General features: G+C 39.3%; 1 protein-coding gene across 29 annotated transcripts in view; it reads left to right on the top strand.

Moving 5' to 3' along the window:
- The window catches only part of LOC126248677 (twitchin), a 523,948-nt gene that overhangs the window by 485,722 nt on the left and 10,880 nt on the right, over nucleotides 1-27,346 (top strand). For all 29 annotated transcript variants that reach the window (XM_049949938.1, XM_049949935.1, XM_049949939.1 and 26 more), the window contains 6 exons: nucleotides 164-311; nucleotides 5,085-5,230; nucleotides 6,551-6,707; nucleotides 14,277-14,399; nucleotides 14,823-15,020; nucleotides 26,523-26,636. In XM_049949938.1, the coding sequence (XP_049805895.1) occupies nucleotides 164-311; nucleotides 5,085-5,230; nucleotides 6,551-6,707; nucleotides 14,277-14,399; nucleotides 14,823-15,020; nucleotides 26,523-26,636 (886 nt within the window). The remainder of the gene's footprint in view (nucleotides 1-163; nucleotides 312-5,084; nucleotides 5,231-6,550; nucleotides 6,708-14,276; nucleotides 14,400-14,822; nucleotides 15,021-26,522; nucleotides 26,637-27,346) is intronic.

The following is a 27,346-nucleotide window of genomic DNA, read 5'->3' as shown; positions in this document are numbered from 1 at the left end:
ATGTATTTTTTTTTTTCAGTTGAGTTGTCTAAATAAAGACCAACTTGTAGTTTCTTCTGACATGATGCTCCATATCTACTCTAGTTTTTGAGTTTCCTGCCTATGAATTTTATACATTATCATGCCTGTCAGTTAAATTTTTTGCCTCATACTTTGTTTTTAGTCTGCGGCAACAATAGCTATGAGTGCAAGTTCATCAGAGAACAAGACAACGCAGTCTTCTGACAAACGTGTCATGAAGAAGTATGGCAGTAAGCTCGATGCAACAGGCAGCCCATCGAGGTCCAGAAGTGCCACCAAGGAGCTAATATGTAAGTCAGTCATACTTCACTTAAAATTATTTGCAGTAACTCTTTTGTACAGAGCATTTCATTTAACACAAGAGGCAATAAGTTTAGCAAAAGATTTACACACAAATTTAGCTTACATATTGTACTCGTATAACAATTCCACAAAATGTCAGTTGGAGTTATTTTCTTGACATGATTGCATGTATAGAGCAACAATTTGTATTGAAAAAACCAAAAGCAATAAAATATGGATAAAATCATCACTTTATTCAGGAAATTTACTACCGGTATCTAAAAATCTGTTATCAGGCATTGGTTAATCTGCACTTTCATAGATTTCAAACTGATATATCGTAATTACATACAGTGTCTCAAAACATTATCTGCTTTGTACATTTTTCCAGTTATTATTTTTACATAATATTTGGAACAAGATAGTCAAAACCAGATTTATAGTATCTTCGTAGGGGGAATTCAAAGCAAGCAATTAAGTGTTAAGACAACTGTCAATATGTGCTCATATAATGATGCTCTGATAGCTAGGATAAACAAAATATTTTCGTGAAACATCTCTATGGGTCAGTTAAGGTAAGATATTTTAAAGATAATTTACAAAACATTTACTGGTACAAAATGTAGAAGAAAGAAGATGCAAGTGCCGCATTTAAATCATACATGTCATTTTAATTTTGTCCATATTTTGCAGCTTCAGATATGCCTGTATTCAATACACTGGAAGTATGAATTAAAAAACACCTTCAGTCACAACTTTTTGTGTTGTATTAAGTACACGATGCATTTCAGACCCTGTTGGTTCATCATCAGGTGTAATTTGTCTTCACACATGCTTTATTTTTTTCTCTTGAATGAGGTGAAATGCATATTTCTGTCATGAAAAGGTCTGATGTTAGGTTATGAATTTTGTAATTCAAACACAGAAAATATGTGTGAAATAGTGGAAAAGATGAATGGTGTAAACTTACCATATAATCCAAGAAAAGTGTTTTTAAAATTTTAGCACCATCATACATTCTTTTCTCCTGTGAAAAACCATGCATCATTAGTGGGATTCGAGTATCTCATAAATGAAAATATGCTGTCAGAAACAACTAGAGAATGTAAGCTGCCTGGTATAATTTTGCACAGAGCATAATTCAATCATAGCTAACTCATGGTTTAAGAACCATGAGAGAAGGTTGTAGACATAGAAGAGCCCTGGAGACACCAAAAGGCTTCAGATTGATTATATAATGGTTAGACAGAAGCTTAGGAACCAGATTTTAAATTGTAACACAAATCCAGGGACAGATGTGGACTCTGACTGCAATTTGTTGGTTATAGACTGCAAATGAAAACTGAAGAAACTGCAAAAAGGCTGGAACTTAGGGAGATAGGATCTGGATAAACTGAAAGAACCAGAGGTTGTAGAGGGTTTCAGAGTGAGCATTTGACAACAACAGGGGAAAAGAATACAGTAGAAGAAGAATGGGTAGCTTTGAGAGATGAAAAAGTGAAGGCAGCAGAGGATCAAGTAGGTAACAAGACGAGGGCTAGTAAAAATCCTTGGGTAACACAAGAGATGTTGAATTTAATTGATGAAAGGAGAAAATATAAAAATGCAATAAATAAAGCAGGTGAAAGTGAATACAAACGTCTAAAAAATGAGATTGACAGGATGTGCAAAATGAGCTAAGCAGAAATGCCTAGAGGACAAATGTAAGGATGTAGAAGCATATACCACCAGGAGTAAGATAGATACTGCCTACAGGAAATTAAAGAGACCTTTGGAGAATAGAGAACCGCCTGTATGAAAATCAAGAGCTCAGGTGGAAAACCAATCCTAAGCAAAGAAGGGAAAGCAGAAAGGTGAAAGGAGTATATAGAGGGTCTGTAGAAGGATAGTGAACTTGAGGTCAATATTATGGAAATGGAAGAGGACATAGAGGAAGATTAGGAAGGAGATATGGTACTGCGTGAACAATTTTACAAAGCACTGAAAGACATAAGTCAAAACAAGGCCCCGGGAATAGACAAAATTTTGTTAGAGCTACTGATAGCCTTGGGAGAGCCAGTCCTGACAGAACTCTTCCATATGGTGAGCAAGGTGTATGAGACAGGTGAAATACCCTCAGACTTCAAGAAGAATATAATAATCCCAATTCCAAAGAAAGCAGGTGCTGACAGGTGTGAAAATTACCGAACTATCAGTTTAATAAGTCATGGCTGCAAAATACTAACACAAATCCTTTACAGAAAAATGGAAAAACTGGTAGAAGCCTACCTCGCGGAAGATCAGTTTGGATTCCGGAGAAGTGTAGGAACATGTGAGGTAATACTGACTGTAAGACTTCTCATAAAAGATAGCATTTGTATACTTTGAGAAAGCTTTTGACAATGTTGACTGGAACACTCTCTTTCAAATTCTTAAGGTGGCAGGGTTCAAATACAGGGAGCAAAATGCTATTTATGATTTGTACTGAAACCAGATGGCAGTTATAAGAGTCGAGGGGCGCAAAAGAGAAGCAGTGGTTGAGAGGTGAGTGAGACATGGTTGTAGCCTGTCCCCAGTTTTATTCAGTCTGTATATTTACCAATCAGTAAAGGAAACAAAAGAAAAACTTGGAGTAGGAATTAAGGTGCAGGGAGAAGAAATAAAAACTTTGAGGTTTCCCAATGACATTGTAATTTTGTCAGAGACAGCAAAGGACTTAGAAGAGCAGTAGAATGGAATAGACAGTATCTTTAAAGGAGGATATAAGATGACCACCAACAAAAGAAAACCAGGGATAATGGAATGTAGTCGAATGAAATCAGGTGATGCTGAGGGAATGTAAATAAGTTTTGCTGTTTGCGAAGCAAGATAACTGTTGATGATCAAAGTAGGGGGGGGGGGGGGGGGGGTGCACAAATGTAGACTGACAATGGCAAGAAAAGTGTTTCTGAAAAAGAGAAATTTGTTAACATCGAGTATAGATTTAAGGGTCAGGAAGTCCTGTCTGAAAGTATTTTTATGGTGTGTAGCCATTTATGGAAGTGAAACATGGACGATAAACAGTTTAGACAAGAAGAGAATAAAAACTTTTGAAATGTGGCTCTACAGAAGAATGCTGAAGATTAAATGGGTAGTTCACATAACTAATGAATAGAAGGGGGGGGGGGGGGGGGGGAGAAATTTGTGGTACAACCTGACTAAAAGAAGGGACCAGTTGGAAAGACACATTCTGAGGCACCAAGGCATCATCATTTTAATACTGGACAGGTGGGGGTTAAAATTCATAGAGGAGTCCAAGAGATGAATACAGTAAGCAGATTCAGAGGGATTTATTAGGTTGCAGCAGTTACTTGGAGAAGAGGCTAGCACAGGATAGATAGAGTAGCATGAAGAGCTGCATCAAACCAGTCTTTGGACTGAAGACCACAACAACAACAACATATATGCATACTGAAGTGATTAATGAAAATTTATGTCAAGGTCAGGATTTGAACCTGGGCCTCCTGCTCAGTAGGCAGGTGTGCTAACCACTGTGCAACCCTGGGACAGTGGCTTTGCACAACTGCACTGTGTACTCTAGCACACCTCCCACCACAATCCAAATTCCCATTCATACCTCAGCTCATTTGATATTCCCCCTAAACTCAAACAGGATTGCAGAGGATTCCATGTTTGAATCCCAGCCTTGGTACAAATTTTCGTTCATTGCTTCTATCTGCATATATGGATCATAGATGCTGAGACTTGAAAAGTTCTCTGAAACCATACAGTTTCATTTGATATTTAACTCTTTATAACACAATTTTTGGTAGAAAATCTGCAATTTATAGAAGTAATAGCGGAGTTCAAAAATTTTACGTGACATATTTCATTGAAAGAATGCAGGAAGTGTTGATGTGTAGGTCACTGAAAGTAGATGTGTAAGATGTTTATCACTGGGCAGAAATTGTTATAGATTTTCATTAGATCCAGTTCAGAATCTGTTTGTGCTTGCCTCATAAAATAATAATAACAACAAAAAAACACTCTATAAGTCATGATGTTGTCAAGATAATGATTTACTTATGCTTATCCCAGCTTGTATGATTTTTAATGTTTCTCACGAAAATAAAGTGTTCCTTTCCTAACATAACTGCCTTTTATGTGCCATGTTAGTCTTTGAGACACATGTAAGCATCAAACACATTTGTAGAATGTCAATTCTTGAAACTATGATTCACGTATTCATGACTATTATACATTAAACAGGTCAGGGAATACACTAAATTTATAACTAGTTCTCAAAATTATGTTCAACTTGGAACAGAGTAATTCATTACAATGTTTGTTTTCCCTTATCAAAGATTATTTAACGATATCATGTTCAAAAATACATAGCAAAATTTGTATTCAACAAATCAAATCAACTCTCATTAAATATATTATCATATTTCTAAGGAGCTCAGTGGTGCAATGGCAGATATTAGTCTGGAATCCACTAGAGGAAAGAATTTTGCTTTCCTCATATGTATGTCATCTCATAGATAATTAAAGTAACATTTTCACTTGGTGGGTCACTTTTCAATGACAAACACATACAGTTCACAAAAAATCTTAGATTTATCTTTCCTACTATACTTTAACAACACTGAGCTCTACAAAACAAAGAACAAATGGCACATTTATTGATATACTGTGTTGATATTGTCATAATGTTGAAATTTGGGGCACATTTATGTGTTTGGTTTTCCTTTCATGTATCTTATTTTATTCATTTCCATTGTTCTGATTTCATAAAGCATCTCTACTCATTTTTATTTCAGTGCCACCTGATGATTCCTTAATGTGTGCTCCTGCATTTACTAAGAAATTGGAAGATCTCACCATAAATGATGGTGATCATTTGCAGTTGAGCTGCACTGTCACAGGAGATCCAGACCCCCAGATCACCTGGAGTAAGAATGGAGAGGTAAGATGTATGACCATTATGCAGACTATAAAACTACAAAAGTGGTCACTTATAGCATCTAATATTTCTCTGATATCAAAATATAACCATAAACTTGAGTTTCTGCATCATAACATATCTAAATTAGGATGGATCTTGTACTGTGACATACTAATAAATTTCAGTGCAAATACAGAAGAGATATGAAATTCTGTTGCATAAGGCAGACATACTGTGAGGTGAAATCTTTGGTTAGTGAGTTGGACAAAGTGTGGACAAATCAAGGGAATAACAGTTGTTTGTAACATTTTGTCAAGTGATTGTATGCAGTGTGGGTTCAGACTTCTTGTATTATCTGCATCACTGTGGAACTATGAATTCTATTCTGTAATTGCACAGAACATTCATATTGCTTCTCATCTTTAATACCAAAAGAAATTCACAGTTCAATTTACTGCTTCTGTTCATCAAAGTGAAGTATACATTACAATTTATCTGGTGATATAAAGTGTCAGCTGACAGATACTGAATCCCAGTCAAGTGAATGAACTATTATTACATACTTATGCCCCTGTTACATGAGTTAATTTACTGTACTGGCAAGTTGTAATGTAGATATGACTACACATTTTCCTCTCAAAGAAAGTAAAGAACATTTGAGCACAGAGGTAGTGCAGATGTTTGCAGCCAGCTGGTTATTCATTGGCTTATGTTTCATAAAATGTACCAGCTAGCCTATTGAAGTTTGTAGCATGAGTGAGAAAATACAAAAGCTTCACTTGCGATGTAGTACTTGGCTGTTAACCCCATGTTGCACATAGTGCTCAGAGCCATTTGAACCATTTTGAGCCCATGTTGCATGCATGGAAAATAAGTTTCTTGTTGTATCATGGTCAGTAATTATTATTCTGATGAGCATATACTACTCATAAAGTTTGTGAATACTGTACTGTGGAGTTATAGATAAAACTAAGCCTGGCCTGGTTCTAGTTATTCAATACAGGAAACAGGTATTTACATCTAGTGTCCTATCGAGACATTACTAAGATAATGTCCACTTTCACTTGTGGTTATTGTAAAGTTATATGACATTCAGAAACACACTTTTCCTTCTTCATTTCATTTATTTATTTATTTTATTTTTTTTCCATTGAAATAAAAGGTCACTTATAGCATAGAAAATATTTCTAACAAATTTTAACATCTTGCAATCAAACATTTCATTATAAATTATTAGTGTATGTTTGATATAGTTGTGAAAATCAATTGAACATCGATATTATAAGATACAGATACTATGTAAATGACAACATTAACCATTTCTTTACTTTTTATTTGCAGACTTTGACTTCTTCTGACATTATTGACTTGAAGTACAAAGGAGGCATTGCTAGCCTCACAATAAATGAAGTTTTCCCAGAAGATGAAGGAGAATACTGCTGTGAGGCTACAAATTCCATAGGGACTGCAAAGACAAAGTGTAAACTCAAAGTTAAACGTAAGTAACATGAACAGAAGTGTCAGATGCCTGTGAAATGCAGTTCCTCTCTACTCCTGAATGAATAGTGAGTGAGCGAGTGGATGAGTGGCTGTGAAGAGGAAGCAGTGGGGATCTTTCACAAGTATTAACAACATCACAAATCAGATCGATTTCAGTTTATATGATCATCCTATAAGTGTTAACAGTTTCCCAAGAAGAGCCAAGAAAGAGGAATAACAAAGAAAGTGTCATTAATGAACCTATGTGAGCCAAAACATTATGAGTGTTGCCCATCATGAGATTGAATGCTGCTTTGTGTCATTGTGATCACATGGCACAGTACGAAAAGTATTTAAGTGGAGCAGAAAAGCATGAAAAATCATTCCAGCAACTATAAGAACCACAAATGTGGGAAACCCACTGACACAGGACAGATTGTTATGGCCTGGCAACTGGAAATGACCATCTCAGAAATTGCAAAGCTGGTCAGTTATTCACATGCTACTGTCATGAGTATCTATGGAAAGCAGTTGAAGGGTGTGGAAACTGTGAATAGATGACAAGGCGTTCAGCACCCATGCTTTGTCACAGAATGTGGAGGTCAGAGACTTGCCTTCTCTGTAAAGTAGGGTAATCATTGTACTGTGGCAGGTCGGGTGACAGAGTACAGTGCTGGTGGACGTATGTTTCGGAGCACACTGTTCAGTGCTCATTGTCGAACGTGGACATCTGCAACAGAAAACCTCTAGTATTTCCCACATTGACTCAGTGAGGACATCATATATGATTTCAGTGGGACAGGATCGTCAAAATTGGACTATGGATCAATGAAAATGTGTCACCTTATAAAGTGAATATGTTTCTTGTGACACCAGGCCAAGGGTCGTGTCTATATATTCCAGCATCCAGGTGAATGGGTGCTCAAAATAGGCATTTTGCTATGGACACAGGCCAGTGGGGGCTGTGTTATGCTTTGAAGGGAGTCATTCACCTGGGCTGTTATTGAATATGGGTAGTAACTGAGGGCACCATTGCAGCAGCGATCTACATGAACTTTATTTTGGACCTCCTCCATCTGCACAATGTGGTACACAACAGTGATGGCATCTTGCAGCAATATAACTGTCCATGTTATAAAGTTAGAATCACGCTGTAATGTTTTGAGGAGCATGACGCTGAAACTGATGTTGTGTCCAGCAAATTTGCCTGTTTTGGACCTGATGGAACTAGGATACTATCAGGTGTCAGTTCTGTGCTCAGAAATGACCAGCCCATAATTTGTGTGACCTGTGCATAGACATCTGGTAACATGTACCTCCTGAAACTAACCAAAGACTTGTCGAATGAATACCACACAGAATCACTGCCCTTCTGTGTTCCAAAAGTGAACGAACACACTATTAAGCAGGTGGTCATAATGTGTAAATTACTGTGAGTAGCAGATCTCAAATTTAATAGTTTAGGATAGGATATTATGCACAGAAGAATGCTGAGAGTTAATTCATACTGAACTGACAATATATCAGGAAACTGGGTAGTGAAGTGACGTACTCTGCTTTCTGCCTGTAAATCTGCAAGTGCTGCACATTTGGTGTTAGTCAACTGTAAATTCAGCAAAGATCTATGTAATTCAGTTATTGCAAACAGACAAAATTTTCAACATCATAAAAAGGATCATTTACAGACTGTGCAACAGAGGCCCTATGAATGTTACTGAATTAATTAAATTATTTCAGCAAGTATGATAAATCACTGTTAAAAGCCACAATTTCCTAGTATAAGATCAGATGTAATAAGAGTTTATATTCACACCTTAAGGAGCCACATGCTGTGACCAGAATGTTACCTGTCATGTTTCCTTTATCTGAGTCCATAGTTTGTTGGTACTGTCTATCTGAGTACGTTATTGGGACAGTTGCCAAGTAATCGCAAAACATGCATGTCCACACAGTGAAATACATAACAAACAGGTTTACAAAAGATGAATTTTTTCTGTGATTGGGTGTTCTAAACGCCATATGGGTGGACATTGTCGTATAAGGTAGTTTGAGAAATGTAGTAAGGGAAAAGTATGACTTTGACCCTTACAGCAACTGTTGCAGCATTGCTGCTTGTATTATAGCACTCAAGATATTACAAGGCATTGGCATCATGCAAAATTATGCCCAATGTTCAGACTGTATAATGCTCCAAAGTTTGAGCTGGGACATGAATAATAATAATTGTAACAATAATAATATTTATTCAACATCAAATAATCAAATATAATCCTTAGAAATAATACAGTTTCAGGACAGTATAATATTCTTCTTCTAAATACATCAGTTTATAAGTTATAAACTAAAGATTTTACATTTGGTAATTACAAATGTTACAAACATTGTTGTTATCAACATTAGGTCAGTTGCAAGTTACTTAAAACTATTAGCTTGAGTATATGGACACAGCTGTTGGTTTATGAGGTGGCAACAGGTAACATTGTTCTCTCTTGTCCTAGTTTCGAAAGTGTTATGTGTGCATTCGATAACCGTTGTGTTCCTAAATATATTTTGGAGGATAATACTGGGCAAATGACACATATGATAATGCAGTGGGCCTCAGTTACCATGGAATTGTGAGTGACGGACCTGGATGAAATTTCACATAGATGGTCATCACTAAAAAGAATGTGACCATTGTATTGGTTTTTAGTTCAACTTTCAACAGTTACTGTGTGAGATGGTGTAATGGTTAAGGCACCTTGATTGCATTCAGTAGAAACCAGGTTCCGTTCCATTCAACCAAACCTAGATTTTAAAATTACACAAGGTCAGTTCCAGGGAGGTACTTTTGCAAAAGGCATAGCCCATTTCCTTCACTAGCGTTATCCAAACATAGATTGTGTTCCCTCTCCAAAGACACATCATCAGTGGTATGTCAAATCCTAGTGTCACTTATTTCTGACTCCATGGCTTTTTGAAAAACTTATGCAGAAGCTGTGTTGCTGAAGACCTAGTGACTGTAACCAGGTAGCAAACCAGGCCACTGGGAGAAGGTGTCATGTTTCAGATTTCTGAATTCAGATTTTCTGAAAAAATAAATAGCATTTCAACATTATAGATACTTTTATTCATTTCATGTGGAAGAGACTGTGTATGTAACAAAAAAATCTCATTTTATTTAATCACTAATTAATATGTATTTCATTTTTGTCATATAAACACAATTTTTTGTATTTGCAGTAAAGACAAATAATATTATTCTATAACATTAACCTGATTGTATTAATGCATAATGTATCTCTTAGATGTTTGAGTAAAATTTTATACAAAGTTAGAAGAAACACAAGGTTTTGCTCACCAAATGCAGTAAATAAATGTCAGGTTGGGCATCTGAACAGGTCAGTCCATTTCAGGAAAGTTGCCCAAAAACCATTGTTTTGCAGATGCTGCTTTATAACAGGTGCATTGTTATGATGATACAAACAATTATCATCTCTGGAATATTCCTCTCCTATTTGCGGAACACAATGCTGTAAAATATGTTCATATCCTTCCACATTTCTTAAGCTCAATTATGGGGATGACACTCTGACCACGAAAAACCCTCTCATATTGTTAACAGCATCTTCTGTGTACTTCCCTGTTTGCAGGTAATGTTCTTCAGGCATTGACCAAACACAGATCAGATTGCCACAGGGACAGCATTGATTCATCTCTCCAAATTACTCATTTCCCGTCATCCACTGTCCAGTGGCATTGCTCTGTACAGAGCCTCAAATGCTGCTTAGCATTAATTATAGAAATATGTGCCTAATGAGGCGCTGCTCAACTATTGTACCCCTTCTTTGTAACTTCCTATGTATGATCTTTGTGTTACTTGAACTGATAGTAGCAATTTTGAACTCATCCTTCCACTGATTTCATGCAATTTTTACAACCTTCCTGTGCAATGCTTGATGTGCTGTCCGTTAGCATGCGAGCTCTGTCTGGTCTCAGCTTAGCTGTCATTGTCCCTTTGCATTTCCACTTCACAGTCACATCACCACCAATCAACTTGGACTGGTTTTGAAGGATTGACATGTCCCTGATGGATTTGTTATTCATGTGACATTCAGTGGCCAAGTCCACATTTGAAGTAACTGAGCTGCCCTGACTGACTTATTCTACTATTACTGCTTCTCTACTGACAGCATATTCCCAGCCTTCATTTATACTATTGGGTCCACCTCTTGTGACATCTAGTGATTGATTTCATATTACATATAGATGTCAGGATACTTTTGGTTGAATGATGTAAAGCACATACATGCCACAATCACCTACTGCTGAAAGATGATGTTCCAGCATGCTCAATACAATCTCTTGATTTGGCAAATTCTTTTGTACACGCACCTATCCAAACTCAAGTAGCCTAGTCCCTACCTTTTATCTTTTCCACATTTGCCTCCCACCTTGTCAACAAGAATTTTTTTCTTTGCTTTGTAATGTCCTCAAAATCCAAAACTTGTTATGGGATATAATTTCGCCAGTGCAACTGCATTTCTTTTCACATCAAATGTTACTGCTGATCACAACTTCTGCTTTATAGTTTCTGGTTCATATGCTGGATCTTTTACAGTTCTCTACATTGTTTTCTCAATCCACTTGCACAGATTTTGAGTGTGATAATGTAGTTGATGTATAACTTATGGACTCATACCCAATTTCATAAACTTTAATTAAATCTGGAAGAATGACTGGAAGAATGAAATTTTCATAAATAATTTATTCAACTTTGTTGAAACACATATCCCTATACACAATGAAGAGCCAAAGATACCATCTGGGGCCCCCACGAGCACACAGGAGTGCTCCAACATGATGTGTCATGGACTCAACTATGTCTGAAGTAGTGCTGGAGGGAATTGACACCATGAATTCTGCAAGGCTGTCTATAAATCCATAAGAGTATAAGGGGGTGGAGATCTCTTCTGCACAGCATGTTGCAAGGCATCCCAGATATGCTCAGTAATGTTTATGTCTGGAGAGTCTGGTAGCCAGCAGAAGTGTTTAAACTCAGAAGAGTGTTCCTGGAGCCACTCGGTAGCATTTCTGGATGTGTGGGGTGTCACATTGTCCTGATGGAATTTCCAAAGTCTGTCAGAATGCAAAATAGGCATGAATGGATGCAGGTGATCAGACAGGATGCCTACATACATGTCACCCGTCAGGGTCATATCTAGACATATCAGGGGTCACATATCACTCCAACTGCACATTCGCCACACCATTACAGAGCCTCCACCAGCTTGAACAGTCCCCTGCTGACATGCACAGTCCATGGATTCATAAGGTTGTCTCCATACCTGTACATGTCCATCCACTCAATCCAATTTGAAATGAGACTCATCTGACCAGGCAACATCTTTCCAGTCATCAACAGTCCAATGTGAGCATTGACTGGCCCAGGCAAGGCATAAAGCTTTGTGTCATGTAGTCATCAAGGGTACATGATTGGGCCTTCAACTCCGAAAGCCCATATCGATGATGTTTCATTGAATGGTTTGCACACTGACACTTGTTGATGGCCCAGAATTGAAATCTGCAACAATTTGCAGAAGGGTTGCACTTCTGTCATGTTGAAAAATCGTCTTCACTCATCATTGGTCTCTTTCCTGCAAGATCTTTTTCTGGCCACAGTGATGTCGGAGATTTGATGTTATACCAGATTCCTGATATTCATGGTATGCTCATGAAATTGTCATACGGGAAAATCCCCACTTCATTGCTACCTCAGATATGTTGTGTCCCATCATTCATGCACCGACTATAGCACCACATTCAAACTTGCTTAAATCTTGATAATTTGCCTTTGTAGCAGCAACTGCGCCAGACACTTGTCTTACATAGGCATTGCCGACTGCAGCACCATATTCTGCCTGTTTACATCTCTCTATTTGAATACGCATGTATGTACCAGTTTCTTCGGTGGTTCAGTGTATAATCTAGAACTCTCTAAATGAATCTTCATCAATTAAAAGGTATCTTTCCAAAATAACCACACTCACAGTGTGTAGTATACTCTTTTTTGAGTGTATTAAATATGCATTGAGTCAATGAGCTGTTGTTTCATATTCTTACTCATGATATCTTGAGGATCTTCAATAAGGTATTCTACCAGAAAAATAGTTGAAGATAGTTGATTTTGAACAATTCCAGTGTTTCAGTAACACACTTGTTCAAATTAATGGAAAGAAACTCAAAGTAATTGCTGCACTTTCTCATCTGACAATGTTATAGAGAGCAATGTTATGACACTGGGCCCTCATTCAAAAATCATATCTTCCCATAACTTCTTGCTTGTAATGTATGAGCCTTCATAGCATAGAATACTACATTTCTTCCACAGCTTTTTAGCGCTTTGTCTCATGTTACAGAAATGAAGTCACATGGTAGCTCAGTTATCAGTCAACTTCAGAAATTAGTACTGATTAATGTGAGGCTTAAGAGGTAACAGTTTGTCAGCTAATGCCTCTGTAAGACATTAAATGACACTCCAGCTTACTTCTGTAATATAATATATGTATGTTGTGATTTGAAAAGGTTTCAAAAATAACAGAGTTGTTTACTTTTTTGCATGATCCATGGATCATATTAGTGTCAATTCACTATAAAGTGGAATGTGTCAGGAGGTGTACAAATAAAAATACATTTTATTTGTGGAAACATAACTTAATGCTGACCATCTACACAACTGTATTTTCTATCTTAATATACCAAATCTGATACATGTAACCCACACACATACAGATACTATGTATTTAGAAGATCATCTATGGAGTGGAAGAAGTTATGAAGCAGAAATGATTTCAGTTTGTTTTAAAACTTGCAGTATCTGCCATTACATTTTATTTACAATGAAGGTGGTCAAATATTTTTGTGCTGTCTACTTTGCTACTTCGTGTGTAAGAAGAAGGTTAATTTGTGGATAGTGGAGGTTATTTTTGCCCCAAGCACTATGTTTATGAATGCTACTATTATTTTAGATTGTCTCTCATCATTCACAACAAACGTCATAAGAAAGTAAATGTACTGTTTAGAAAGATGTAATTATAGTAATAGCACATTTTAATCACTTATTGCCATTAGTTATGTTTGCCAGTACATTTTCTTTGGATGATAATTCATTATGAATTTTTCTTACTCATACTTTATGCTGGGTTTCCATGTGCACTGAAAACTTTCACATGCCGACCCCCAACAATCAAAATTTGTTGGCACAATGTCCTATAAACAATTGAAGTAATTTGTGTGGACACAAGTGTAGTAGAGATAGTTTCAAGTAAAGAGTTTAGCTGTCATTGAACAAAGAGGAACCCGATTAATTTCATGATCTCCTACAAATTTATTTCTTTTTCTACCTACACACACACACACACACACACACACACACACACACACACACACACACACACACACACACACACACACTTGTATATTTGTGTGTAGCAAATAATTATTTATTAATCTCATATTGTGAGATTTTAGCTTTCATGGAGAACATATCTGCAGTACATTGTTTCGTATGTACATTGTGAAGCTAATGGGTGTTGCTTTATGATTTCAGCAATGGAGTCAGCTGCTGGAGCCAAGAGCAAAGGTGGTGACTCTGCTCCAAAGATTGTGAGTCACTTAGAATCTGCATATGTCAAAGATGGAGAGCCAGTTACATTGTCCTGCAGGATTATTGGTAAGTATTTGTATACAGTTTAACATATTACCCACACTCAGACAGCACTCAAAAACACATATTATGTGGAAAGTACTTCTGATACATCTCTAACCCACTTTAGTTTCACAGGCAATCTCAGTTAATTCCTTACAGAGATATATATACTATAAAATAAAAGTGCTGACTACATGTTTTGTTAGGTAACAATTTCATTGAATGACTCCAGTGATTGAAGAGTTATTTGTGCTAAGAATGTTTCAATACAAAGCAAGCATTCTCTTGTTTCCTTGTAACTAAACACTCATTCTGTATTTCATACTTAAGATAATAGAGAAAGAGACCCTACATAGAAAAGTTGATGGTAACTTCAGTACCGATTTCATCTGAGTTATTTATCAGAACATTAGTAGCAAATTGGTAATTCATGTTCGGTTGTTACAGGTGCGAAAAAGTTTGATGTAATTTGGCTCCACAATAATAAAGAAATTAAGCCAAGTAAAGATTTTGAATACACAAATGAAGCAAATATATACAAACTTAATATTGCTGAAATATTCCCAGAAGATTCCGGCACTTACACATGTGAGGCATTCAATGATGCTGGTGAATCATTCAGCAGTTGTACACTTGTTGTACTAGGTAAGTGCATGAGTACTTTAATAAATACAGCATATATTTAAAAACTACTTCTCTGATAATTGTATGATAATTATAAATCAAAGAATAATCATTTATCATTATCTTAATTCGTACAAATAATTGTTGTGCCATATCACCTGCAATTTCAAACCATTAAAATGAATAACTGAGAACACAATGAAGTCACATTCACACAAGTAAGGCAGTTGGAAGAGACTACTCTAAAAAGGTTAAATGTTATGCTTATATCATAAAAATGGAGTAATGTTATATAGCAATATCCACTGTTAGATGTTCAACTTTATGCTATTACATAAATACTGCATGCTCTAAGAACAGCAAAAATATAATTAGAAAGCTGGGTAAGAAGTGGATCATATCAAACATTAAATGACCAAGAGAGGAACTGTAATTTTTGTGTGAGTAGTACCAAAACAAATTTAAAAAATAAAAACTCAACTAGTAATGAAGTCTTCAGGAACAGAAAGAGAGCTTACCACAGATTATTAAGAGAAATCTAATACCATACTTCAAGAAAGGAGTTGAAAGTTCACATTATATAGCAAAGGCTGTGTGGACTTTCATAAATGCAGATAGAAAAGAAGTAGCACGAAGAATGGAAACATAATACCTAAAAGGAAGCAATTAGTATAACCCAGCAAATCACAGACCCATCACTATAACTTCAGTGTTGTCAAAAGTAATTGAGAGGGTAAAAAAAAAAAAATTATACACTTCATCGAAAGGAATAACATCCTAAGCAATGCCCAACATTTCATACATGTAGATCAACCAACTCAACAATTGCAAATTTCATGAGGCACATAGTGACAGCATTAAATGGCCAAAAGAAAGTTTGTGGTTTGTTCCAAGATCTATCCAAAACTTTCGATTATGTATGTCATGATACACTGTTGCAGAAACTTCAAACTTCCTCAATACAATATGAGAGGAAAAGTAGCTGACATTATATAGTACTTTGTTAAAAACAGTGTTGTAGAAAGTGCAACTCAGTAGTTCAGCAGTAAAAATCTGTTCATAACTGAAAAAAAATAACAACGTACAATGATAGTCATGCCAGCAGAAATGTGCACACTGAAAATCAGCCTTAAAGTTGGGAAGGAAGGCCTACAAGAGACAAGGCATTACTAGTTCTTCAGTGTGATAGTAGACAAGTACTTGTTCTGGGAAAACCACATAAATAATTATATCCAAAAATTAGTTCAAATGTCTTCCTAATGAGGAAGATGTCTAGGACAGTAAATGGAGACACATTACTAAAGATGTTCTGTGATATCATATATACATTCTTGTCACACTGCAGACTGTTTTTGGGTTGTGCTGCCAAGACTCATATAAAAAGACTGGTTGCTCCAGAAGAATGCTGTAAGGCATATTGTAAAATTACAGCCACAATAATTTTGCAGAAAAAAAACTTGACCTTGAAATCTTAACAGTTCCACCTATATACACACTGCCTGACAAAAAACTGAAGAACCAGAATGTGAAGGGAAAAGGAAATGAAACTTCATGGGTTGAGAGGGTATATGATGTTATTTCAGAGATAACAAAATCAAGTCAAATTTACAAAGAATTTGGCTGTATGAGCCCACTTATCAGTATTATGTTGCTCCCTCCTGGCCTGGAGTATGCATTTATTTGGCTTGGAAGGGTGACATAGAGCCATTGTATCCCTTCCAAAGGCAAGATGACCCACAACTGTTATAACTGCTCCTCGATATCCTGGATACTGGCACTGGGATGGAGTTGATGCCTGAGCTGGTCTTTCTACATGTGTTCTATTGGCGGACAGGTCTGGCAATCTTGTTCATCATGGGAGTTCCTCAACAATGCACAAACAGTACATTGAGATTCATGATGTGTGGATGAGTGTTGTCCTACTGAAAAATGGTATCACAATACTGTCATATAAAAGGTAACTCATGAGGATGCATGACGTCCATGCCATACCATTGTGCTGTCACAGTTCCATCAATTACTACTTGCCATGATCTTAAGTCATACCCAATGGCCCCCAAACATCATGACAGCAGGAGTAATACCAAAGTGCCTATCCAAAACATTGAAAGAATGGGACCTCTACCCAGGTTACCCCCATACTTGTCGATGATAGTCATCACTGAACACAGTGCAAAACCATGCATCAGCAGTCTATGCTTCCTGGTCACAGAACTACTGCAAACAGAGTTGGTTGTGTTATGTTAGTGGCAGCCCACACTTGGAACCTTAATTCCTTAGTCCAGATGCTGCTAATCTCATATCAGTGTTGCAGGGAGTCCATTTCTTGTTATTGGGTGGCAGGTGCAGATGTGAAGAGTTTCAATGTGCCTGGTGCACAATATGGCAGTCCTCAGTTGTGGTGGTCAGATGTGGTCAACCTGAACCTTGATGATGAGTATGCTTGACCTCACGTCCCCATGCATCCAATATCTGGCCACAGTCGCATTCAAATGCTTAAGAAATCTGCATATCCTAGATAACAGAACGCAGCATGTCATTCTCAATGGAGAGAAGTCTTCTGAAGTAAGAATGATTGCAAGTGTGCCACAGGGGAGTGTCATAGGACCATTTCTATTCACAATATACATAAATGACCTTTTGGATAACATTGGAAGCTCACTGAGGCTTTTTGCGGATGATGCTGTGGTATATCGAGAGGTTGTAACAATGGAAAATTGTACTGAAATGCAGGAGGAGCTGCAACAAATTGACACATGGTGCAGGGAATGGCAATTGAATCTCAATGTAGACAAGTGTAATGTACTGCAAATACATAGAAAGAAAGAGTCTTTATCATTTAGCTACAATATAGCAGGTCAACAACTGGAAGCAGTTAATTCCATAAATTATCTGGGAGTAGGCATTAGGAGTGATTTAAAATGGAATGATCATATAAAGTCGATCGTCGGTAAAGCAGATGCCAGACTGAGATTCATTGGAAGAATCCTAAGGAAATGCAATCCGAAAACAAAGGAAGTAGGTTACAGTACACTTGTTCGCCCACTGCTTGAATATTGCTCACCAGTGTGTGATCCGTACCAGATAGGGTTGATAGAGAAGATCCAATGGAGAGCAGTGCTCTTCGTTACAGGATCATTTAGTAATCGCGAAAGCATTACAGAGATAATAGATAAACTCCAGTGGAAGACTCTCCAGGAGAGATGCTCAGTAGCTCAGTATGGGCTTTTGTTGAAGTTTTGAGAACATACCTTCACCGAGGAGTCAAGCAGTATATTGCTCCCTCCTACATATATCTCACGAAGAGACCATGAGGATAAAATCAGAGAAATTGGAGCCCTCACAGAGGCATACCGACAATCTTTCTTTCCATGAACGATACGAGACTGGAATAGAAGGGAGAACCAATAGAGGTACTCAAAGTACCATCCACCACACACCATCAGGTGGCTTGCGGAGTATGGATGTAGATGTATATGTAGATATTGCATTATTTAACAAGCCATCCAAAAGGAGACCTACAGTGAGGCCCGTCAAGTGATGATAATGGTCTCTCACTTGAGTATGTCGCATATCTGTGTCCTTGATAGTGATCACTCAGCATCTGATGCTGCTCGTGCCTCTTATATACCTTATTGGTCCTAGTAACTGCAGTAAATCTGAACTTCACTAATGCACTCTGGTGGCCAATGTACATATCACAGATCATTGCAACTTCAGTCATTTACATACCGATTGATGGTGTGTATGAGTACATGTACTAAATTATTTTGACATCTGACAATATCTTCATGGTGCTTCACTTCTGTTAGACAGTGCATATGTAAAGTGATTTTGTACTTGAAGGAACATTGCACCATAGCCTTCAATAAAGACCAACATGCATATGATTAGAAACAGGAATGCTTCCATATGTCAAGTAAAAGACTGAAACTAATGGATAAGAACCCTGCAGGAGCATATTGTATTTGTTACAATAAACTCCCATGTGATATATAGAAAAGTATATATAAAAGTATTGTCAGCATTTAAACAAAAACTAAAATGTTGCTTGACTAAGATGTGTCCCTACAGTATATCAGTGTGTGACTAAAGTGAAAACTTGGTGCCAGAGTGCAAATTTACCTCATACAGTTATATTAGCACATTTCTTATGTGTGGTTTTCTTTTTGTGTGTATTTAAATATTGCCATTGTTAGTAGACAAGCATGAAATAGTACTATAAAGTATGTGGAAGAATTATGTACAATACAAAGAATAAATCTCCATGAACACAAACTGTGTATGTGGATGCAAATGATATATATGTGCTTACTGATTTTGTGAGTAGTATCAATATTTCTCTCTGCATTTGTATACATCTAGAAGTCCAACCAGTCCACAAACAAATACCTCTGCTGTTTCTTGCTTGTTTTTAAACTGTTATATCTGACATCATATCATATAAAGTGGTCTAAGGACTGATAAATAAATAAATCCATAAAACCACGTAGGAAAAAGTCTAATATAAATTTCAGCTGACAGTACTTTGAGAATGATGACTGTATATATCATTGAATACTAATATGTACGTGTAAAATAATAAAAGGCTAAATTTGGCATTCTGGCCCTAAACAGGCCCAACTGACCATCATATCATGATCTGACAGTGACATCATTGTATGTGGTATCGAGGGCCATGTGGTCAGCACCTTTTGTTGTTGGGTTTCTTGACCCTGGAACATCTACTAATCAGTTGAGTTGCTCCTCAGTTGGCTTCACAAGGCTGAGTCCACCATGTGCCATTCGACCCTCTAAGGAAAAAACCCCTAGTAGTACTGGGTACTAAGTTGACAAATTGAGAGAGATACTCCAAAATGGTAAGACAGTTTACTCATATTCTGGAGGAGCCAGGATAAAATCCCAGTCCCTCATCAGTATTTAAGTTTCCACAATAATCCCTAATCTTAAATCATTCCAGAAAAAGTTCTGGTTCTTTCTCCATCAAAGCTACAGCCTATCCCTCCCTCGAAAACTCAGTTCATTTTGTTTCTTTAATAACCCGAATAACCTGTCAATGGAGCATTAAATATTAAATCCATCCAATAGACTGTAAGTTGTCTACAATTCTGAAAATTATAGAATGGACCGCAGTACATTTGACTGCATCAATGTGCAATCAAAATTCTAGCGTACTTCAGGTGGTCTTGGGAACTTTGAGTCTGCACTGTAAGTAGAACCTGACTCCCAGAGAAAGTGATAAATTATAAAATATAGTACATATGTTTTCTGTCCATTATTTTTTTTATTGTTGTCTAGATACAACTGGCTTAATTTGTATCTTACACAATGTTTGTGTAAGTCCACAGGTTCAGTAGGTTAGTAGGTATCGTTTACAATCAGCTTGTGTTATAACATCAAGTTTAACAAATATATTTCAGAACGACACAACACATATAAGTCACAGAGTAAGTTGACAAGCAAGACATGTGTACACGTTAGCATTCGAATGAGCACTGAGTCCCAGTCTAGCGGCCGCTGCTCGGCTGGTGGCTTAGGTGGCGCAGCTGCTGCATGGCTGGCAGACAGCGCCGCACATAGAGGACGCGCGTAGTTGCGCGGCGCTGCTTTGAATGATCAGCGAGTAACAACACTTTTCCCCACTTTGAAATTGTTGCACTGGTCTTGATGGAGGTGTCCTGGAGATGGCTAACGTCCATAGGCGTTGTTTGACTCGCTGTAAAGTCTCGAGGAGGAGGCTTCCCGTACGGACGGAAGTGTCCCCGATGATAATGGGTCGAGATGACAGGAGACATAGGGGTCGAATCTGCTGGGGCCCCCTGCACCAATCTGCCCGTTGCGGCAAGTCCAGTTGATATGACAGGAGACATGGGCGATGTGTCGGCGTCTGTTGGAGGAGGAGGAGAGTAGATTTGCTCTGACAGAGGATGGTCATCCGGTTCCTGCATGGGCACGTCTCCTGGTGGCGTCCGTTCTTGTGCTGGCATCGCGATGACGGTGAGAGGGCTGCGTTGTGAGTATTGAGAGATGCCAAGATCCTGAGCGTCAGGTAGGGCCAAAAGTGGTGTAGCGGCATTCGGAACAGGCATTGCTGGCACACGAGGCCGAAGCTGGTCCAAATGACGCACTGCAACACCCGTGTCCGTCTGGATTTCATACAGGCATCTGCCACGGTGTCTTAAGATGCGGCCCGGGCTCCATTTTGGCCGCCTGCCATATCCCTGTACCCAGACGAGGTCGTCGGCGGTGAACCGGCCAAGGGAAGGCACCCACGGCCGTGAGGTGGGAGGCCGCAGAAGATGAAGTAGCGTGCGGGGCTGTTGGCCATGTAAGAGCTCAGCCGGGCTGTGGTCGCCCATGGGGGTGAAACGGTAAGACGCCAGAAACTGGAGAAGTGCATCATCAGCAGCAGAAGAAGTCAGAAGTTTCTGCATCTGAGCCTTAAATGTGCGGACCAGTCATTCAGCCTCACCGTTGGATTGTGGACATGCATAACGCCGTGACGAGCACAAAAATCTGCAAATTCGGAAGAGGCAAATTGCGGACCATTATCACTAACAAGAGTAGAGGGGAGGCCTTCCAAAGAAAAAATGCAAGCGAGAGCACTGGTGGTTGCCACGGTGGTAGGCGACGTGCAACAGACAATGAAAGCAAAGTTAGAGTATGCGTCAATTACGAGGAGCCAATAAGTACCTAAAAAGGGTCCTGCAAAGTCAGCATGAATGCGCTCCCAGGGCTTCTCAGGCGAAGGCAACGGTGACAAAGATGACTTCGGGGCAGCGGGCTGTGATGCACAAGGGCCGCAGGCAGCGACCATGTGTGCTATTTCAGAGTCAATGCCAGGCCAGTACACATGATGGCGCGCCAGAGATTTTGTGCGAGACACACCCCAGTGCCCTTGGTGAAGGAGGCGCAAGACCGAAGCGCGCAAAGACGCAGGTACCACGACATGCGAAGCATTGTCAGTGGAGAGGAGGATAACACCATCCCTAGCCGTGAGACAGTAGCACAAAGCGTAGTAGTTCCGCAATGGATCAGAAGTCTTAGCGGACGGGCGATCTGGCCAACCCTTCTGAATACAGCATAAAACCCGGGAGAGGGTAGGGTCAGAACTCGTAGCAGCCGCCAGCCTGTCCCCAGTGATGGGGAACCCGTCCACAACCCACTGCTCGGCAACATCCAGGTGGAAACACAAAAGTTCATCCCTATCGAATTCCTGATCAGGACCCATGGGAAGGCGAGACAGAGCATCAGCATTTGCATGTTGAGCTGTTGGCCGGAAATGAATCTCATAATTGAAACGAGACAAGTAAAGAGCCCAACGCTGGAGGCGGTGTGCAGCCTTGTCGGGAAGTGACGTTGATGGATGAAACAAGGAAACAAGTGGTTTGTGATCCGTAACAAGATGAAATTTTGAACCATAGAGAAAAACACCAAACTTATGAAGAGCATTAATAATGGCCAAAGCTTCTTTTTCAATTTGAGAATACTTTTGTTGGGCATCCGTGAGCGTTTTGGAGGCATAAGCAATGGGTTGTTCCGAACCGTCAGAAAAACGGTGCGCAAGGACTGCACCAACCCCGTATTGAGAGGCGTCTGTGGCAAGAACAAGATGTTGGCCAGGTCGATAAGTAGCCAGACACGGGGCCTGTTTCAGCATAGTCTTCAATTTCTGGAAAGCCGCATCGCATGACGCAGACCAGTGAAGAGACACGTTTTTATGCACCAGGCGATGCAACGGCTGAGCCATCGAAGCCGCAGACTGTAAAAACTTGTGATAGTATGCTATTTTCCCCAAGAAGGCCTGCAGTTCCTTAACAGGTGTAGGGCGAGGAAGGGCATTGATCACAGCGACAGTTTGCTGAAGCGGACGAATACCATCCCGAGAGAGTTGAAACCCCAAGTACGTGATAGATGCCTGAAAAAATTGTGATTTCTGAAGATTACACTTAAGACCGGCAGTCTGTAAGACATGAAAAAGTGTGCGGAGATTTTGAAGATGTTCTTCAGTGGTGGAGCCAGTGACAACAATGTTGTCCATGTAATTGATACACCCAGGGACAGGGAGCAATAATTGTTCCAAGAATCGCTGAAAGAGAGCAGGGGCGCTAGCAACCCCGAATGGCAAGCGTTGGTATTGATAGAGGCCGAAAGGCATGTTAAGGACCAGAAACTGCCAGGAAGCAGCATCGAGAGGAAGTTGATGATAAGCTTCTGACAGGTCAATTTTAGAAAAATACTAGCCTCCAGCAAGTTTAGTGAACAGTTCTTCAGGACGGGGCATAGGGTAAGTGTCGATGAGGCATTGAGCATTTACAGTGGCTTTGAAATCGCCACAGAGACGAATATCACCATTTGGCTTAGCAACGACGACAGGAGAAAACCACTCACTGGAAGTGACAGGAAGCAAGACCCCTGAAGTAGTGAGATGATCCAACTCCCGTTTTACCCGATCATGAAGGGCCACAGGAATGGGCCGAGCCCGAAAAAACTTAGGCCGAGCAATGGGTTTGAGCGTGATATGAGCTTCAAAGTCATTTGCAGAGCCTAACCCAGGAAAAAAAGGGATGAAAATGTCGTCGACAAGGAATCCAGTTGAGCATAAGGAATAGCATCAGAGACAATATTGACAGAGTCATCTATGGAGAACCCAAAAACGCGAAAGGCATCGAAACCAAAAAGATTTTCTGCGTTGCTCTGGTCGACCACAAATATGGGAACAGTGCGAACGACGGATTTGTAAGATACCTCAGCATTAAACTTTCCCAAGAGAGAAATCTTCTGTTTATTGTACGTCCGTAATTGCCGAGTGACAGGTGACAGGAGTGGAGAACCCAACTGAAGATACGTCTGAGAATTAATTATAGTGGCAGCCGAACCGGTATCCACTTGCATGCGAACATCTTGACCAAGGATTTGGACAGTGAGGAATAACTTCCCTGAAAGGGAAGAAGTGCAACTGACAGACAACACAGAATCAGAATCAGCGTCATGTTCATGAACATCATGTATGCGGTCGGATTTGCAAACGGAAGACACATGACCTTTCTTTCTGCAATTGTGACACACAGCCCAACGTTGGGGACAATCGTCGCGTGAATGTTCCGTAAAACACCGCAGACATCAAGGAAGTTGCCGAGGGTTTTGCTGCAGTTTCTTAGCGGGTTGTTTACGGCTAGGCCGAGGCTGCGCGTGGGAGCGCACTGCGGCCACGTCGGCCGGCGGGTACACGCCGCACGCGTCGTCAACAGCGCACAGAGGTTGTATTTCCCCGACATCACCCCACGCCTCTATTTGCGCCCCAGCGGCACGAGAAATTTCAAAAGACTGCGCAATGGGGAGAACTTCATCTAGAGTCGGATTCGCCAACTGAAGGGCATGTTGCCGAACTTCTTTGTCGGGCGCCATCCTGACAATAGCATCCCGTACCATGGAATCGGCATAGGATTCTTTGTGAACGTCAGTAACAAATTGACACTTTCGACTGAGGCCGTGAAGTTCAGCAGCCAAGCGCAATAAGATTGATGTGGCTGTTTTTGACAATGATAAAAGGCAACACGAGAGGCTACCACATGCGTTTGCTTTTGAAAATAGACAGACAGAAGTGAGCACATTTCAGCAAAGGACAAAGATGCAGGATCCTTCAAAGGAGCCAATTGCGACAACAACCGATACATTTGAGGTGAAATCCAGGAAAGGAACAGAGACTTACATGGTTGTTCGTCCGTGACATGAAATGCCAAGAAGTGCTGTCGAAGATGTTTTTCAAAATCAGACCAGTCTTCCGCCGTCTCGTCGTAAGGAGGAAAAGGAGGTACAGCCAACGACGAGAAACACTCCGCATTTGACGCCGCGACGAAATCGCGAATCGCCGCTGTTAGAAGCGTTTGCTGTTCAAGGAGATTTTGCAATAGTTGCTCGACAGTAGCCATGGAACCCTGTAGGTCAACGGTGAAAAGGAAAAATCCCATCCTCGTCGCCAATTGTTATAATGTCAAGTTTAACAAATATATTTCAGAACGACACAACACATATAAGTCACAGAGTAAGTTGACAAGCAAGACATGTGTACACGTTAGCATTCGAATGAGCACTGAGTCCCAGTCTAGCGACCGCTGCTCGGCTGGCCGCTTAGGTGGTGCAGCTGCTGCATGGCTGGCAGACAGCGCCGCACATAGAGGATGCGTGTAATTGCATGGCGGCGCTTTGAATGATCGGCGAGTCACAAAAGCTTGTCTGCTGCACAAATAAAATATCAATTGCTCTCTTATTTGTAAGCATTTTGAGCTCTAACACTATGCTCTGTGATCTGTCAGTCATATAAAATCTCAAGAGAAAATTTTCACAATTTCAATGAGTAAATGAGGAAATGTATGAATTAGTAGTCAACTAGCTTAATCTGAGTGTCAAAACCAACAGAAAACTTTTACATTTTTCAATATATTTGTTTAAATGATTCTTACTGTTTCCACACTATATCTAGTACAATACACACACAAAATATGACACTTCTGATAAAAATAATTGTGATGTAATGGATAAGGATTGTCACACTGCATTGATAGACTGGAGTTCAGTTTTGATGTTGTTTTTGTTGTGTCTTGACCATACAGCCTAGACACAATGCTGTAGCCAATAGGGCACGCAATGCTAACGCAGACGGGCGTGAAGTCTGGAACATGAGACTTATAAATGAATAAGAAGAAAAGTACGTAGATGCTTGTTACTTAACTTTTAATTAGTCCTTGGAATACATCTCTCTTGAATATTAGTAAGCTATAGGCACTGATACAAATGGCGCCTTGCTAGGTGGTCGCCAGTTAACTTAGCAGAGGGCTATTCTACTGTCTATCTCTCGGCAAATGAGAGCAAGGCTTAGCACGTCCAATCGCTAGCTATGTTGTCCGTACAACTGGGGGCGAGGTCTCCTCAGTCTCTCGAGACCTGCCTTGTGGTGGCGCTAGGTTTGCGATCCCACAGTGGCGACACGCGGGTCCGACATGTACTACAGGACCGCGGCCGATTTAAGTTACCACCTAGCAAGTGTGGTGTCTAGCGGTGACACCACAGTTTTCACTTTTTTTCATATTCTACCTTTTTTACTGTCACAAAATGAATTGCAGCCTGAAATTAGGGCTAAATATGCAGTAAAAGTTTATGTTGTGCTAGTTAAAACAGTTGATCTAATACTTACCATTATATTTATTGTTGTGTGGTGTAACAATGGAATTTGGGAAATAAGGTGATGGTTATTGGCATCTGAAACTTTAAATTAATCCCTCAGGCATGCTCAATTGGAAAAGAGTTGCCCATGAAAGGCAAAGATCCAGGTCAACAGATTATTTTAATATTGCAGGAAGGTTCATAATTACAATATGCTACAAATTTAAGTTGCACAAATATGCAAAAAAAGACTGTGTTGTATTCTGCTGTTATGGAACACTCTCAAGATCAGACAAAATCTTACAGATTATAAAAATATGCCACAGTGACCCTTACAATGTTGTATTTCATGTGTTTCAGTTCCTAATGAGGAGCCAAAGAGTCCAGTTTTCAAAACATTCCCACAGTCTGCCACAGTGCAAGAAGGTGAAAGTGTGAGGTTTGAGTGTGAGACAGAGAAAGTTCCAGTCAAAGGTAAACTTCATCATTTTACACAGTGATTTTTGTTTTAGACTGAGTTATACCAAATTCTAATTGTCATAATTGCCCCTTCATATAATTATTTTTGAAGTATATCTTCTGATTTTGTAGACTGTAGGCCTTTCAGTGGCACATGTGACACGTGGATTAGTGTTTATTGATGCATGTTCCTTTAATTTAAACTATACTTGATCACTTTCCTTCATCCAATTGTGTTCAGCTTCCCATCTGTACATCAGATGAAATGACATTAAAAAATTACAGATCCATATTTGACGGAAATCAAGAGTTGTTGCATTCATTCCGTCACATGCACACTTCACCAATTTTATGCACTTGTTATGCTCTATAAATTTAGAATCCATTGTCACAGCTGTCTGTATATTCCATAATTTATTGTGAATTCTTAAGATTAAATTTTTGCTAGCACTTATTGACAACCAGCTTCTCCCTAGTGTGAGGTAAAATGTTTCAGTGTAATGACTGTACTCAGAGCAAAGAGAATTCAGTATGTGTAGTAAATATGGAAAAGGGAACTCGGGTGATTTGTTGAGTAGCATTGCTTGAAACTGTCTCTGATATTGTGCCTGCTCTGGTAAACAGACTGTTGATTACTGAATTTCTTTACCAAAGTAATTTTTTGCATGGGTTGTTTTTATGTTAAAAAAGACACTTTATTTTATCATTTATTAAATAGCTGATTT

The sequence above is a fragment of the Schistocerca nitens genome, chromosome 3 (genome assembly GCF_023898315.1).
Source record: "Schistocerca nitens isolate TAMUIC-IGC-003100 chromosome 3, iqSchNite1.1, whole genome shotgun sequence".
Taxonomy (NCBI): domain Eukaryota; kingdom Metazoa; phylum Arthropoda; class Insecta; order Orthoptera; family Acrididae; genus Schistocerca; species Schistocerca nitens.
The sequence above is the reverse complement of the archived record's forward strand: the minus strand, read 5'-3'. Positions and strand labels throughout refer to the sequence as shown.